Source organism: Lacerta agilis, chromosome 9, assembly GCF_009819535.1.
Source record: "Lacerta agilis isolate rLacAgi1 chromosome 9, rLacAgi1.pri, whole genome shotgun sequence".
Classification (NCBI taxonomy): domain Eukaryota; kingdom Metazoa; phylum Chordata; class Lepidosauria; order Squamata; family Lacertidae; genus Lacerta; species Lacerta agilis.
In genome coordinates this window covers 21,298,872-21,315,751 of record NC_046320.1, presented here as the reverse complement: position 1 = coordinate 21,315,751, position 16,880 = coordinate 21,298,872, and the positions used below count along the sequence as shown (strand labels likewise).

Below are 16,880 nucleotides of genomic sequence, written 5' to 3'. Positions count from 1 at the left end.
TATTTATACAATTCCCTCTAGAGACCCATTTTTCAAATCGTCTTCCCTCACCCCTCCCCCAATGTAAGCAACCCTAAACTGCATTTTCTCTTTTTCAGCAGCACTCTGTCATACTTAAGTGCTGGTTATGGTGTGGTTGTGTTAGCACTAGTTCATTAGTGCAACATTTCACTTACCAATCCCCATGCCCATGCACCCTTTTTCCCAAGCAGAGACATTTGGCCACATTGAATTCAAGAAGGCAGAGCATTCAGTCCTACAGCAACTACTGGGATAAGACCAGCCTTGCAGAAGCAGCATTAGCACGAGCCATCTCCCTGTTATTTAAGTGGGAAATGATATTGAACATTTCTAAGTAGCCAGCAACACCAGGGGAAAATAGCAACGTGGCTGATACAAATCCTTCCCTCAAGGTTTTCGTTTCTGGCCTCTTTCAGTTAAGACTGCACAAGGTGTGGTAGTTAAGTACTGTTTTTCAAAACTTCAGCCATCATTTTCCAGTTTCTCACCATTTCTCCGCTACCTAACTTTCACAGCAACCTCCCAGAATGCTCATTACAGAAACCTCACATCTACCATGAGCTGCATTTCCCTCAAGGAACAGTCAAAAGGAGGTTGATATCAAATAAAAAAGTCCAGTGATTATGCTCTGCACTCCCAGTAACTTCATATACAAAAGCCTTGCTGTCCTGTTCTGTAAGCACAATGAAAGCTCTCCTGGTTTTCTCATTCAGTGCTATTATTGTTGTTTCTGTTGCAAATAGCTTAAAACCGAAGAGGATGCCTATTCACTAAAACAATGCCATTAAAGCATGGACCTTTGATCAACACAGCCTAATTTGGAATTACAAGCAGCATTGGTATGGCAAGACAAAAGCTATCTGCAATTAAGTTAATGCGACTACTTTCCCACATTTCTTTGAGACTAGTTTAGGGAATGCCATAAAGTCCCTTTAAAGAATATAGCTAGGTGATTTCCTAGACAAGTGACCTACCGGTTTCCAGTCGCTGCCAAGAGGGAACAGAAACTAGTCCAATTCTTTGGTTCTTTATTTCTTAAAACTTTGACTCCTGTTACTATGGTTCTACTGTTAGACTACTGATTGTGGTGTGTGACGGGAGGATCATGCAAGACTATGGCAATGAAAAAGACTCTTTAAGAGTTAGTCTCAAAGATAAAATTCTGCTATCATTTGCTACTATGGTGTTGGCTTTGCTAACCCAGCATTACATTCTTAGCATCTCGCCATACTTTGGTTACATTAATAAAGCTCCTCTATAATACTCCATCTTTCTTGACTCTGATATTCCTTCATAACAATCAGATTCTTCTTCTTTGAACTAACCAATCTATCTTTGTATTAAAACATATTTTGTTCTGCAGATGTGGATTTTAAATCTAGTACCATAAAATCTACTCAGTGTTTACTTTTAAAACTGTACAGAATTTCAGTTGAATCTTTTTATTAACTTTTTAAAAGTGAACTTGCCATCTGAAGTCTTAGTGCATCAATATCCCTTTTGGAAGCTGTGGCCCTCATTATCTTTTATCTATTTTCCTGTTAAATTTCAGTAAATTTGAATTTGAGCCACTTTACAAAGTGATTGTACTTGATTACTATGCAATTCTGTTTTGCTATAATTTAAAAGAACTTAATTTCTTGGTAAATGAATACTTCAAAAACATGATGTGTATCCCATGGTTAATGGTTAAGAAAGGGTGTGCCAAAATTCAGAACTTCATACCCCAATTTATATGATTCTCTGTCCCTCTCTCTCTCTATATATATACGGTATATATACAAATACAGTGCAGAAACAGCTATGAAGGATGCTTTGTTAACAATGTACTAAGACTTCAAAAATGGCCACAAATTCAAGATAATGTAATTAGAGATGTTTAACACTATCACCTGAATCAAAATCAAGGCACTATGGGTTTTTTTGTTTTTGTTTTTTCAAATGACCCTGAATCATTTCTGATTAAATGGAGGTCAAAATGTTCAAAGAAGAATAAAAAGATTCCAACAAATTCTGAGAAGTCGTATTTCTCACCACAGAGGTTAAAAAGTGCCTACAATTATTAAATTCAAATATATTTTTCTGTGCAAATTACTCCTATATTTGAGACATTCTTGAAAATTACTTTCATATTTTTAAACCTTATTTTTTTTTACATAAATATTTCCAACTATGTATTATATCAAAAGATAGCTTTGGGGGAGTAAAATTCCAAACCATCCACAATAGAGCAGTGCAAATTCCTATTTTTTCCCAAAGAAAAAAATTTGAGTATTTATGAAATGACAAATGATATATACGAATCTTAATGCCTTGAACCCCCCCCCCCACAAGTTCAAAGAGTTTCATCAATAATTTAACTGCAAAACTTCCACAAACCAGCACACTATATTACCTCATTGAACTAACTCCGACAATCACACATAAAGCACAAACAGAAGACTTGTGCCCACATTACAGGTGAGAATAAATGATGGAGCATGATGTAGAAGACAAACAAGTAAAAACGGATGAAAATAGTAATCTGAGCATTGTGTGAAAATGTAGGGGGAAAACATATTCAAAACAGTTTCATGCATCATATAAAATATTTTGCTCTCTCACCTTTTATCCAGACATATACATAGTATTTTACAGTATCTGTACAATGAAGACTGATTCCACATAATATTTTGAAAATATTTACTGTCCCAAAATGTGAAAAAATTAACTTCCTTTTGGAGCATAATTGCAGGCAAACAAATTTTTTTAAAAAACAAACAAACAAACCCAACTGCTGTCATGACAGCATGTCCATTGTAACACTTAATCTGAGAAAATTGCTAAAAACATCAAGATATTTAAGTGCCCTATTTAGTCCACTGAACATTTTGAGACTTGATCTGGACAAGTTAACTGATGGCAGTGCATGCCTTTGAAGGAAAAACAAAACGCAGAAACCAGAGTAACTAGGTTCCTCTCAAAGGTAGCCATGTCCCTGTCCCCATCATCTTTTTTGCAGATTTATACCTAATATACCTCCAATAGCATTTTGCTTTGTTTTCCTCAGCACACACATTCCAAGCGGTTAGAAGAATATTCAATACTGCACTTCAGAAAGTCTGACGGCTTCTTTCTCTAACACCAGGGCAACTGTTAACGGAGCAGCTACTCCTCTGCATTGCTCCTGGAAACAAGAGCCTCCATGCTACCGTGGCTGAATTTTGGAAACCTCTGTCATGCTGTCAGTTCTGTGTCGTGAAATTTGTTGCTGTTGTTGTTGCTGCTGCTGCTGCTGCTGCTGCTGTTGTTGTTGCTGCTGCTGCTGAGACTGATGCTGCTGGTGGTGTGACTGGGTAAAAGTGCTTTGTTGTAGTGGAAAAGCAGCAGAGAGAATAAGCTGAGTTGACTGATTTCCATGAAGCAACCTGGAGGTCTAAATACACAATTAAGAGAGTTAAGGCACCTCTTTCATGAGAGTAACTGGTATACCGTTGTACCTCGGAAGTCAAACGGAATCCGTTCCAGAAGTCCGTTTGGCTTCCAAAACGTTCAGAAACCAAGGCGCGGATTCCAATTGGCTGCAGGAAGCTCCTGCAGCCAATCAGAAGTTGCGGAACCTGCGTTGGATGTTCGGGTTCCAAAAGAACATTTGCAAACCGGAATACTCACTTCCGGGTTTGCGGCGTTCAGGAGCCAAAACGTCCGAGAACTAAGCTGTTCGAAAACCAAGGTACGACTGTACTGTGTTATTTGACAGGGGTCTTTACTGTTCTTATGATGACATTCCTCTGTCCACAGAGAAAAAGAATGGTGAACATATAAGTAGTTTGGTCCTATTTCCCACTTATTCCCTCTCAACTTCCTTGATTTTCATCACTCAATACAGACTGCTTTTAACACACACACACACACACACACACACACACACACACACACACTTAAAGACAGGCAGACAGAAAAATAATCTGGTTTATTGTTTTGTGCAAATGTAGCCATTGGCTCCCCACTCCTACCATTGGCACTTCAAACAGCTGACATCCAGACCATGTCACAAACTGGTTTTAAAACCTCCCCTCCCTCAGCTGAAAAACAATACTATAGTTTTTTCACTAAAACATTATTTGTGCCTTTTCTTTTTGATTCCTATCCCATAGATGATAGATAGATGATAGATAGATAGATAGATAGTCTAGATAGATGATAGATAGATGACAGATAAATAAATAGGTAGACAGACAGACTTCTCCTTGGCTCTTGCCATCCAAGACCATCTGGTATGCAGACATAAAATTCTCTGGCACAAGTTATGAAGTAAATATAGCCTTCCAAACAAACAGCTCTTACCATAAATGATGCATAGGAAGTCTGAAGAAGGACTTTCAAAGGAGGCATTTCCATTTGATTCCCATTTCTGAAGCAAGCCATGTGGGAAAGCTTTTTGAATGCAATGCACCTATTTCCTCTCCTCCCCTCCCCTTACCTGAATTCAGGATGTGCCCCCCCCCAGCCTGACTTAAAAATCCACATTTCCTAGGACAGAGGCTGGCATTTTTTTTACAATTAATATTACCTTCCCTGCATTGCTGCAGGGAATTATGTGTTTTCCAAAAGCCAAACATGTATAGCATCAACTATCTACAGAAAAACACCTTTCAGTATAGGTTCATTAAGCTGCATTGTCCTATACGGCCAGCTCATCGAACATATGAATGAAAATGTGGCTTTACCTGCAAGAACTGTTGTGGGTGCTGGGTCAGCGGAGTTTGAGAGGGTTGCTGAACTGCAGTGAGCTGCTGTTGCTGTTGCTGCTGTTGCTGTTGCTGCTGCTGCTGTTGTTGTTGTTGTTGCTGCTGCTGCTGCTGCTGCTGCTGCTGCTGTTGTTGCTGCTGCTGCTGTTCCTGCTGGCTCTGCTGCTGCTGTGTTATTGATAATGTCTGTGGCTGCTGCTGTTGTGCAGCAAAAGTGGGATAAGCAGTCACCACCTGTCCCATAAACATAGTACTTGGTACCATAACTGCTCCGCAAGCTACAGGGGCAGTGACTAGCTTTGTTAGAAGCTGCTGTCCCTGCGGAAATCTGTGAAAGAAAAGAAAGATCTGTTGTCCGTCTCAGGTAGTCTTAACAAACATCCCACAAATTAGCTTGATGGGTGCTTTCTGTACTTTCAATCTCATTTAAGGCCTAACAGCAACCCAAGAGTCCCTCTAGTTCAGCATCCTCTCTCCAACAGTGCCCAGACTGATTTTATTTGCTTAACATGAGCAACACATCAAGTGTGGAGTAGCCTGAAAGAAGGCATGGCTGGCTGGCTGGAACACTGAACAGGAGCATTCTACACAGCAGCATTTTGTAGCAAGCCTCACTTGTCTCTCTTAACACTTACCTGATTTGTCTATCTTGGGTAAATGTGGTAATAGCAGCATTCTGGTTATTACTTGGTGGCAAATTAGAAGGAATCTGGACCATGTTCCCTGTAGCCGGCTGGGAAATCACCATAGTGTTATACAAGGGGGCTGACAGTGTGCTCTGAGATGGCGTAGCAAGAGAAGTCTGTTGACTGTGCCCGCTGAGAACATTTTGTTGATTATGCTGCACAAAGAAAATAGGTTGTCAATGTGATTATTTAGCATGACAGAACAGATTTAAGGCAACCCCACCAAACTGCAAGAAACTACAGATTGCTGAGCAGCCTGGTTGTTTTTTTAATGGTTCTGCTAATTGTATGTCATCTATTTTGGGGGGCATTTTGTAGTGGCGCGTTATCTATATCATATTAGCTCTCTAGAAAACACAAGCTTTGTATTTGAAATCACCGACCATAAATGAGCTGTGGCCTGTGAAGGTGCAGGGGCCAGAAAAAGGTGAAATCACACCCTGCTCAAATATCTCCTTACCTTCAATTGAGACAACCAAAGGAAGGTTTTATTAAGGAGTAAGGGGTCACCATAAGGAATTCTTTCTGGGAAAGAGGATTTGAGTTTGTTCAAAGGATGCAACGAGAACTAGAAATCATCCACTCTCCCCCCTCAGGCTGTAATGATTCACCATCCTGACTAGAAACTAAAGGTCACCAATGTTAAAGTGGAAGACGTTTTCCTTTTTTAAAATGGAGAATACGTTTTAAAAAACAATTTAATGACATTCTTAGTAGTTTGAAATTTCACAAAAGATACATCTTACGGTATGTAATGATTGAATTGCCTTCCTTTCAATGTAGTAATTGCAATGCATGGGGTATTTTGAAATCATCCTGTTTGTCTTCTTTTTAAAGCAGGCATGCCAAACCCTTTTCAGCCCAAGGGCGGCACTGGTCGTGCCAGTGGATGCCAGTGGTGGGTGTGGTCAAAGTGTGTGCTGTGCCTGTGCCACCCAACGCCCGCTGTCTCTTAAACACAGACAGGCAGCCAATTAAGTGTGCGCGCACACACAGGCAGTCAAATGGGTAGACATACACTCACACAGATGTGCATGCACAGACAAGACAAAGGAATCTTAAATGCATGGTTCAAAGTGAAAAAGATAGCCCACAATTATCAAAATCAGGATGCGAGCTGTCAGTTACGTGGTTCACTTTGTTTCGGCCTAATTATTATGCTAGGGAAGCTTACCATTGACAAAGTTGATTTGGAATTTACAACTGAACATACTTTAGAGAAGGAACAGTTCCAATTAGAATTTGTTTAAAGGCCATGATTAATAAAGTGGATGGTTTCCCCCCCCCCAGTTAATTAGTTAATGCTCCAGCCATTTCTGAAAAATCAGGTCTACCGATATTTTGGTTGAGGCTATTGTCACTGCTGAAATATCTTCCTGAATTGCTGTCTAGAGAAGCAGAAACAGCCTCCCAAAAAGAGAAAAAATAGGGACTGGGGAGAGACACCTCTTCCTCCTGATGCAACTTATTTTTCACCAGAATTACAGTAGAACACCCACTAGATGGCACTATGCAACAAAAGTAAATGTTGACTTGTCTATTAATCCTTGCACCATGGCAACAGTTCTGCAAATTCTGTTTGCCCTTGAACATTTATTTCCTTCCTATCTTCCTTTGTGCAGTGACAAATTGTTCACTTCTGAATGGCCAAAAAATTGATCCACCGATAATCTGAACTCTCTAGCTTCCTGGATTGTCCCTGTCTAGCTTCCTAGCCCAGTCACTTCTTGCTTCTTTCCTATATTAAACAAAGTGTGGGACGGGTTGTTGTTTTTTGCAACAGCCCACTCAATCCACCAATATACTTCCTAAAGTTGGCTTTGACATATGAGTCAGACTTTCCTGACTCTAAGCCCTTCCCTACCCTCAAAGGCTAGGCTAGTAGAAGTGAATGCTTGAAGAATAAATAACATCTACTAAAGGAGCACTCTCTCATGGCAACATAAAGACACAATGGCTGCATTTAAGAAACAATGGCACATAACTGAATATTATATTCAAGTGTGGCATTACCTGTTGGGTACTACTTTGCAAAGGCTGTTGCTGTATCATGTGTTGAGCACCAATATGCCCGGTGTTCATGCCACCTTGGATTTGATTAGTTTGAACAACTTGACCTTGCATATTTATTGGTGTAATCTGCTGAATATTTGATGGGTTTCCAGGAGTCAGCTGAACAGAACCAAAGTTTAATCCAGGAGTTGACTGCTGCAAGAACATCTTTCACAAGAAAAAGAATACATGCCAGTGCTTAAAATACTAGTGAGCATACAGAACAGATAAATCATTGTTTGTTTAAAGGTCAATGAATTCCCTATCTTAGAGGTGAAAATTATATACACTATCTTTTTGTCTAATAATAATAGTGTTCTAATGGGCATATGAGGCTTAGACTGCACTCTATACACACTTATCTGGGGGTAATAAAATTGAATTCAGCAAGTCTTATTTCTGAGTAAGCATGCATAAGATTATACTGTTAATCTGGTAAAGGGGAAAACCAAGCATATATTCCAAACTACTGTAACCTGTATTTATATTTTATTTTACTAGTGGCAGAATTTGCAGTTATATCACATGGCCCTTATTAGTAACTGATATGAACATCTAGGATTCCAGTGAAATGGTTGATCAAATTAAGTTCTATAACATTAAAGATATGCTTTTGCAGGAAATATTTTATCTATAGAACCAACTAATCAAAATATACTCATTGTATTTTCTTAATGTTGTAAGCTCCTTTAAGAACTTCAGTTGAAATGCAAAGTACAAATCTCCTGAATTAATAACTTAATAATGAAGTTATAATGGTATCTGAAGAAAAGTGCATACACATGAAAGCTTATACCAGAACAAACTTAGTTGGTCTACTATAAGGTGCTACTAGACAACTTTTTTATTTATTTTTATTAGTAATGAAGGTGTCTTTTATCAAGAATTTTGTATTCCAGCATGCAAAAAATCTGTTAATCTGTACATCACACATACAAACACACACACACACACACACACAGATATATATATATATATATATATTAAGTGTACAATCACTAGCTATGTCAGTATCTGATCAGCTTTAACCAACCTGAAGTCCTTGCCCATGGACCATTTGGAGTTGTTCCTGAATCTTACGCAGTTCTTCTTGTTGCCGATGAATGTTTGCTTCTATCATTCGTGTTCTTTGCTCCAATTGGTCCTTTAAGTGCTGCATGGCTCCTAACTGAGCAGAAAACTGAAGCATAGGCTACAAAGCAACATTTAAGAAAAACGCAAGAAAGATTTGAATCAGTAGCAAACACACCATAGGAAAAGTAATTAACCACTACAAAAAATTCTATCAACCCTGTGCATATGGAAGTAATTATCTGTATTTAGCTTAAAGTCAATTTCTGACAAAGAAGACTTTTAAAAAAAAGTACTGAGGATGCTGACCAATTTAGAGAAATCTTAGACAAAGAGAAAACAGGACCTGCTGAACCAAAAGTCAGGTACTGGGACCTGTTAATAGCAGGGGACATTACTTCCAACGCACCCAAATTCAAGAACTGAATTCTAGATCAAACAAAGATCCATTAAAGGATCAAAATGTAACTACTTGCTTTAATACAAATTAACTGCTTTAATACACATTCAGATTTAATTAGTACCTGAGACATGCCTTGCTGAATCTGTAAAGATGCAGGCTGGGACATCATTGGCTGTGCTAAAGGTTGTCCAATAGATTGTGAATTTAAAGACTAGGATTTAAAAAGAAATATACATACCATAATTATCAAATGAAATATGTATTTTGGAAGCAGATAGAATAGAGGAGGAGGTTTTAAAATGATAAGCCCAAATGTAACCTTCCTTTCTTCCCTAACTACATGAGAAGAAATGGGATAGCTAGAAAAAGTTTGGACCACCTTAAATCACTTGCTGATTTCAATTTTTTAATTTTGATTTGCCCACATGAACATACACATATATAAAAAGCCAAATGCAAGTGTTATACACCCCAAACAGGTAGGCAAAGATTAACCATGTACAGCAGAAGCCTCAGAGAGTTATTCTCTGTTCCAGTGTACCTTCCTCTTTTGTTTTAGTGGAACAAGTAGACTTCGTGAGCATTTCCAAACTTATCCACTGAGCTAATGTATTTTAAGCGAAAAAATCTAAAGTTCACAAGCCTTAACAGATAAATTATGAGTTTCTATTTTCTAAAGAATTACCTGATTACCAAGCGATGCCCTCCGTTGTGCGGACTTTTCAAGAGTGCATAAATTTTGCCTTGGAGGAGTGCTAGTATCCATTGTCATCTTCGTCGGTGTTGCTGATGTCCCAGCAAATATAAAATTGAAGAGGGATACTTTTATTCATCATCACCATTCTGAGTTTGCACAGATATACTTAGGCAAGTAGATAGTTCATCACAATAAAATGAGAGCACTGCATATTCAAAACAGCCTTTATTCCACTTGGTTAGGTAAAAATTGAGATTTACTCCACACCAGATTAACAACTCTCTCTGTAGAACTGATAATATCATCAAGCTACAATTATCCTGAATAGTATTCATTTTAAAGTCACAAGGCCCCAAAGTCAGTAATCTTCTATAGAACAGGTTTTGATTTTGTGCACTCACAAGAAGGGTCTGAAACTGCAGTGTGAGAAGATTTCCTTGAACTCCTGGAGGCAGAAGAAGGTGTAGGGCTGTGATCAAATCTCTCCAAAGCTTCTTTGAGGCTTTCTGTGCTTATATGATTCTCAGAACCAGAGTCTTGACTCTAAAACAATAAAAATGTTTTGGCTGGTTCATCACACACAAAATAATTAGCAATATAATTAGCAGAAACTAACTGTATCTCACCAAATTTTCAAACATGGGGCTTTCACAATGAAAGCAAATTTCTTGTACATGTGCTTCACCTTCCCTTAACTTATCCCTGCTCTGTTTGCCATCTTAACAGTCCATCTTTCCATCTTACTTCTCCTTATGATCAGTGTTTGCTTCTCTTTCACCACTCTGACAACCCAAAAGCAAAACAAAAAATCCAAACCAAACTGTGCAAGAGCAGCTTGAACACCTTATCACTAGGTAATTTACATGAAAGAATGAATAGCTCTGGGTGGGTGGATTATTAACACCTGCTGAAGTACAGGCACTGCAAACCTTACAAGCCAATTTTTAAAGTATTATTTTTTTAAAGCTATAGCAATATTTTTTTAAAGCTATAGCCCCTCATTATAGGGGATTGGAATGCTAAAGTAGGGAGTCAAGAGATAAAAGGAACAACTGGCAAGTTTGGCCTTGGAGTTCAAAATGAAGCAGGGCTAAGGCTAATAGAGTTCTGTCAAGAGAACAAGCTAGTCATCACAAACACTCTTTTCCAACAACACAAGAGACGACTCTACACATGGACATCACCAGATGGGCAACATCGAAATCAGATTGATTATATTCTCTGCAGCCAAAGATGGAGAAGCTCTATACACTCAGCAAAAACAAGACCTGGAGCTGACTGTGGCTCAGATCATCAGCTTCTTATAGCAAAATTCCAGCTTAAACTGAAGAAAGTAGGAAAAACCACTGGGCCAGTAAGATACAATCTAAATCAAATTCCTTATGAATACACAGTTGAAGTGAAGAACAGGTTTAAGGATTTAGATTTGGTGGATAGAGTGCCTGAAGAACTGTGGATGGAGGCTCGTAACATTATACAGGAGACAGCAACGAAAACCATCCCAATGAAAAAGAAATGCAAGAAAGCAAAGTGGCTGTCCAATGAGGCCTTACAAATAGCGGGGGAGAGAAGGCAAGCAAAATGCGAGGGAGATCTTGAAAGATACAGGAAATTGAATGCAGATTTCCAAAGAATAGCAAGGAGAGACAAGAGGGCCTTTCTAAACGAGCAATGCAAAGAAATAGAGGAAAATAACAGAATGGGAAAAACCAGAGATTTGTTCAAGAAAATTGGAGATATGAAAGGAACATTTCGTACAAAGATTACCACAATTAAGGACAAAAGTGGAAAGGACCTAACAGAAGCAGAAGACATCAAGAAGAGGTGGCAAGAATACACAGAGGAATTATACCAGAAAGATATGGAGGTCTCATACACCCCAGGTAATGTGGTTGCTGACCTTGAGCCAGACATCCTGGAGAGTGAAGTCAAATGGGCCTTAGAAAGCCTCGCTAACAACAAGGCCAGTGGAAGTGATGATATTCCAGCTGAACTATTTAAAATTTTAAAAGAGGATGCTGTTAAGGTGCTACACTCAATATGCCAGCAAGTTTGGAAAACTCAGCAGTGGCCAGAGGATTGGAGAAGATCAGTCTACATCCCAATCCCAAAGAAGGGCAGTGCCAAAGAATGCTCCAACTACCGCACAATTGCACTCATTTCACACGCTAGCAAGGTTATGCTTAAAATTCTACAAGGCAGGCTTAAGCAGTATGTGGACCGAGAACTCCCAGAAATGCAAGCTGGATTTCGAAGGGGCAGAGGAACCAGAGACCAAATTGCAAACATGCGCTGGATTATGGAGAAAGCTAGAGAGTTCCAGAAAAACATCTACTTCTGCTTCATTGACTACACAAAAGCATTTGACTGTGTTGACCACAGCAAACTATGGCAAGTTCTTAAAGAAATGGGAGTGCCGGATCACCTCATTTGTCTCCTGAGAAATCTCTATGTGGGACAAGAAGCTACAGTTAGAACTGGATATGGAACAACTGATTGGTTCAAAATTGGGAAAGGAGTACGACAAGGCTGTATATTGTCTCCCTGCTTATTTAACTTATATGCAGAATTCATCATGCGAAAGGCTGGACTGGATGAATCCCAAACCGGAATTAAGATTGCCGGAAAAAATATCAACAACCTCAGATATGCTGATGATACTACCTTGATGGCAGAAAGTGAGGAGGAATTAAAGAACCTTTTAATGAGGGTGAAAGAGGAGAGCGCAAAATATGGTCTGAAGCTCAACATCAAAAAAACTAAGATCATGGCCACTGGTCCCATCACCTCCTGGCAAATAGAAGGGGAAGAAATGGAGGCAGTGAGAGATTTCACTTTCTTGGGTTCCATGATCACTGCAGATGGTGACAGCAGTCACGAAATTAGAAGACGCCTGCTTCTTGGGAGAAAAGCAATGACAAACCTAGACAGCATCTTAAAAAGCAAAGACATCACCTTGCCGACAAAGGTCCGTATAGTTAAAGCTATGGTTTTCCCAGTAGTAATGTACGGAAGTGAGAGCTGGACCATAAAGAAGACTGACCGCCGAAGAATTGATGCTTTTGAATTATGGTGCTGGAGGAGACTCTTGAGAGTTCCATGGACTGCAAGAAGATCAAACCTATCCATTCTCAAAGAAATCAGCCCTGAGTGCTCACTAGAAGGACAGATCCTGAAGTTGAGGCTCCAGTACTTTGGCCACCTCATGAGAAGAGAAGACTCCCTGGAAAAGACCCTGATGTTGGGAAAGATGGAGGGCACAAGGAGAAGGGGACGACAGAGGATGAGATGGTTGGACAGTGTTCTCGAAGCGACTGGCATGAGTTTGGCCAAACTGCGAGAGGCAGTGAAGGATAGGCGTGCCTGGCGTGCTCTGGTCCATGGGGTCACGAAGAGTCGGACACGACTGAACGACTGAACAACAACAACATAGCAATGAACAGAAACAATATAAGATGATGGTGGAAAACTTACTTTATCTGCTGCTATTTCTGGTAGAGACTCTTCAATACCAAGTTCACGCCGCCTTTCTGCTCGAACCTCTGCGTAACTACCAATAAATAACCCAACATTTCAGGCTATTAGCATATCCATTCATCTTAACAGAATGGTAGCAAACATTTTATATACATTATTTAAATGCATTTGAAAAATAACATGGATGCATTAATATGCTTTTACGTGTGACTAACTCAGAAGACTCTGATGACTTCTTAGTCAGTGGGAGAAGTACTAAAATATAGCTCAAAAATCTGTTGCAAAAAAAACTGTAATAAAAATTATGCAGAATTCTATTACCTTACTACCGTGTGCGTACATACAATGAACTCTGGTCTAGAATTCCACTGATGGTAAGTGATATAGTAATGAGTCTGCAACCAAATCCACTGTTGACCCTTTGTGAGGAATCTGTAATAGCAGGATTTCCCTTTTCCATACTGCATTACTGAAAACAATGTAAAAATAAGGTTCTGCTTCAGAAAATGCCACTTCCAGAAGGTGCATTTAAACAGTTTACATCATTTCTTTAAAACCAACACAAAACCTTATTCATTTCATTCTAATATCCCAAATACAAAAATAAATTATTTTTAAAAGCTGTGGAACATATTATACAGTACAAGGAGAGAATGGAAAGCAACTCAACTACTATGAATGCTTCCAGAATGGTAGCTCCTGATGTCACCAATCATTATTCTTATCTATTAGTTACATGCACAACTGAAATTGATTTTCCACACTTCAGATAGCACAATGTCCCATCCACACTAGTGGGCAAAACCTAGCCTAGTAAACAGGGAAGTTATAATTCTGAGTGTGCAATTTATTATTATTATTATTATTATTATTAAGCAATTATTTAAATTGTGCTAAAGTGCTTTTTTGTTTAAGCACTATTTTGTGATTAAAAACTTTTTTAGAACATAAATTTACAAGTATTTTAGCTTTAGTTAAAAGATTTTCAAATATAGATACAGTGGTACCTCGGTTCTTGAACGCAATCCGTTCCAGAAGATCGTTCGATTTCTGAAACATTCGAAAACCAAGGCACAAAGGGCCGTCTGCAAATTGCATTGAGAAAATGGAAAGACATGCAGCGGAAGCTGTTCAACTTCTGAGGTGTGTTCAAAAATGGAAGCATTTACTTCCGGGTAAACACATTGTCAACGGAGTAAACAAACTGTCAACGGAGATGTTCGGGAACAGAGGTACCACTGTAACTAGTTTGTATACATCAGTGTTTTTCAACCACTGTTCCGCGGCACACTAGTGTGCCGCGAGATGTTGCCTGGTGTGCCGTGGGAAAAATTGAAAAATTCAAGAGAATTACTTTATATATAGTCAATATAGGCACAGAGTTAAAATTTTTAACATTTTCTAATGGTGGTGTGCCTCGTGATTTTTTTCATGAAACAAGTGTGCCTTTGCCCAAAAAAGGTTGAAAAACACTGGTATACATCACCAAAAGTTACCAATTCTAAATTAGTATGGTTTACATAAAATTATGACATTTACTTACAGTGTTCATGACATTTTGCTAGGTTTTCTAGGTCATCAACATGATAATAATCATAGCCTGATGTCCCCAACACTTCAAATGGTAAATAACCTATTATTGGTGGTGCCCTGGATAATGACATAAGAGTTGTTATTTTATTTCTCAGAATAGGGAAAAAAATGGTCACACTTTTTAAACAGAAAATTGTGCTTATAATTACATAAAAACGTATTCAGTAAAAAGCAAAATTCATTTCTTGCTATAAACAGCCAATGAGGATTAGTGACCACTAACGGTAACAGAGTGCTACCGCTTAGTACTACATTGTAAGAAATGGCACCTGTGATCCAAGAAAAGGAACTTCCATTCTAAGCTATGTCTAGAGGTGAACTCTTCATTGGGTTCTTCAACAGTGCTCATTTCCTAAAAAATAAAAAAACGTAAGTCTCTCAGAACTGCTCTACTCTAATGTAAAAACTCTTATGAAATCCAGACTTCCAAACATACATATAAATCGACGTGAATGTAACATGCAAAATATTTCTTATTTTGCTGTTTCACTGCTGCTTGGAAGAGGAGTAATTCAGACCAACCCGTACTATGCTTATTTTACCAGTATGAGAATGGCAAGTTCAGCATTCTGTGCAAAGAACCACCAGAGGAACCATCACCCTCAGAACTACTTTTGACATCTGGGAACTGATAAGGAAGGCAGTTGTGCTTTTTTTTTTTAACTAGCAATTCACATGGTATATAGTCTCCCTAAAAGAGGAAGTTCTTTACAATGAAGCCTTCAGTAAATCTAAATTTGCACCACAGAAGGACACATTTCAAAATTCCTATAGGAAAGGCACTGAACATCAGCTACGGCAATGAGGAGAACTTGATTGAGTCTTCCTAGTACCGCAGGCAAGCTGATAACTAAAAGCCCAAATCATCCTCTGGGGATGCATGATTGAGCCTGATCCAACATATGTGCAGTACAGTTACAGAAGCCGGCTATAGATCTTTTTTTAACAGCACAAGACCCAATCGAGGAGGCAATTTATACAAGAACACCTGCATCCTGGAGCAGATTACCCTTCCTGGATTGGAGTATGGTTACTTAAATTATTGTTCATTAAACAATAAATGTTTTGATTAAGAAAAATACAAAAGGAAAGCAAATATCATAGATTTTGAAGAGATGACAATCTTATCATACCTTGATAAACTGAGGTGTAGCTAACCTGACTGTAGCTACAAAACAAACTCTGTCTTCATAGGAAGGCCTATGTGATCGCTGAATGGTTCCTTCATAACCATTATGTGCAGAGTTAGACACTAAGGACAAGAAGAAGAGAAGAAAATTACTACTATTTCTAAGAATGACCTATAAAATCAGACATATAATTAATGATCCTATGAAACAAAGTGTTTAAATTCACCTGGGAGAAAAAATTAAAACTACATTCTTAAAGTATTTCATTTAATAACATAAATGCTGCCTAAGCTGATATAAAAAGAAAGTAAAAATCACTCAACCTGTTTCACTTATCTCAGAGTTTTTATATCCTGCACTTCCTTCAGATCAAAGTGATTTTAAAAAAACTACATACAATCAAACAGAAGCAAAGTCCTCAGACCCTGAACTATAGGGGGAAGGGGCATAACACTGCACTCTGCTAAACAGAACAAAAACCCTTGAAATAGCAGCAAATAAAATCAAAATAGAATGAGGGACTACTAACAATAACTGGAAATAAATTGAAAAGCACAAGAATGAAAGCGCTAAAGATGTACATTGGAGAATAGGAAAAAAGCAGGAAAGGCAAGGACACCTCCGAAGTCTAACAGAACTCTTTCTGATGTTTGCTGCACTGCAGAATTGAACTTGCAAAAGAGCAAGAAACAACACAGAGAAAACGTATATTATTCAGCAACATCCCTCCCCTCAAACACTGGGACTGAAGAGTGCTAACAAAATAATTCCTCTGATTAAAAACTGACAGTTCTGAACAAGCTTTCCCTCCATCCTGGTCCTAGAGTTTTCCTTAAAATACAGACATAAATTAGCCCCCCCACACACACACCCTGCTGTCTTCCTTATATGGTGAGCTTGCAGCTTTTTAAAGCATCTGAATCACTGAGGTGTCATTAGGCACTTGGGGAATTCTCTTCGACTTGGGTGTCACATGCAGATCACACTTTGCCCAAAGCAGCCAAGAATCTCTCCAAGGCT

General features: G+C 38.7%; 1 protein-coding gene across 3 annotated transcripts in view; it reads right to left on the bottom strand.

The window, feature by feature from the left end:
* Positions 1-2,291: 2,291 nt before the first annotated feature.
* CLOCK (clock circadian regulator) overlaps positions 2,292-16,880 on the bottom strand; it is a 36,634-nt gene continuing 22,045 nt past the window's right edge. For all 3 annotated transcript variants that reach the window (XM_033160722.1, XM_033160723.1, XM_033160724.1), the window contains exons 10-22: positions 15,864-15,982; positions 15,000-15,082; positions 14,681-14,787; positions 13,459-13,606; positions 13,135-13,210; positions 10,062-10,203; positions 9,649-9,749; positions 9,085-9,174; positions 8,523-8,681; positions 7,451-7,657; positions 5,387-5,592; positions 4,731-5,079; positions 2,292-3,436 (exon numbers count right to left, since the gene is read on the bottom strand). In XM_033160722.1, the coding sequence (XP_033016613.1) occupies positions 3,209-3,436; positions 4,731-5,079; positions 5,387-5,592; positions 7,451-7,657; positions 8,523-8,681; positions 9,085-9,174; positions 9,649-9,749; positions 10,062-10,203; positions 13,135-13,210; positions 13,459-13,606; positions 14,681-14,787; positions 15,000-15,082; positions 15,864-15,982 (2,015 nt within the window). In that variant the 3' untranslated portion in view covers positions 2,292-3,208. The remainder of the gene's footprint in view (positions 3,437-4,730; positions 5,080-5,386; positions 5,593-7,450; positions 7,658-8,522; positions 8,682-9,084; positions 9,175-9,648; positions 9,750-10,061; positions 10,204-13,134; positions 13,211-13,458; positions 13,607-14,680; positions 14,788-14,999; positions 15,083-15,863; positions 15,983-16,880) is intronic.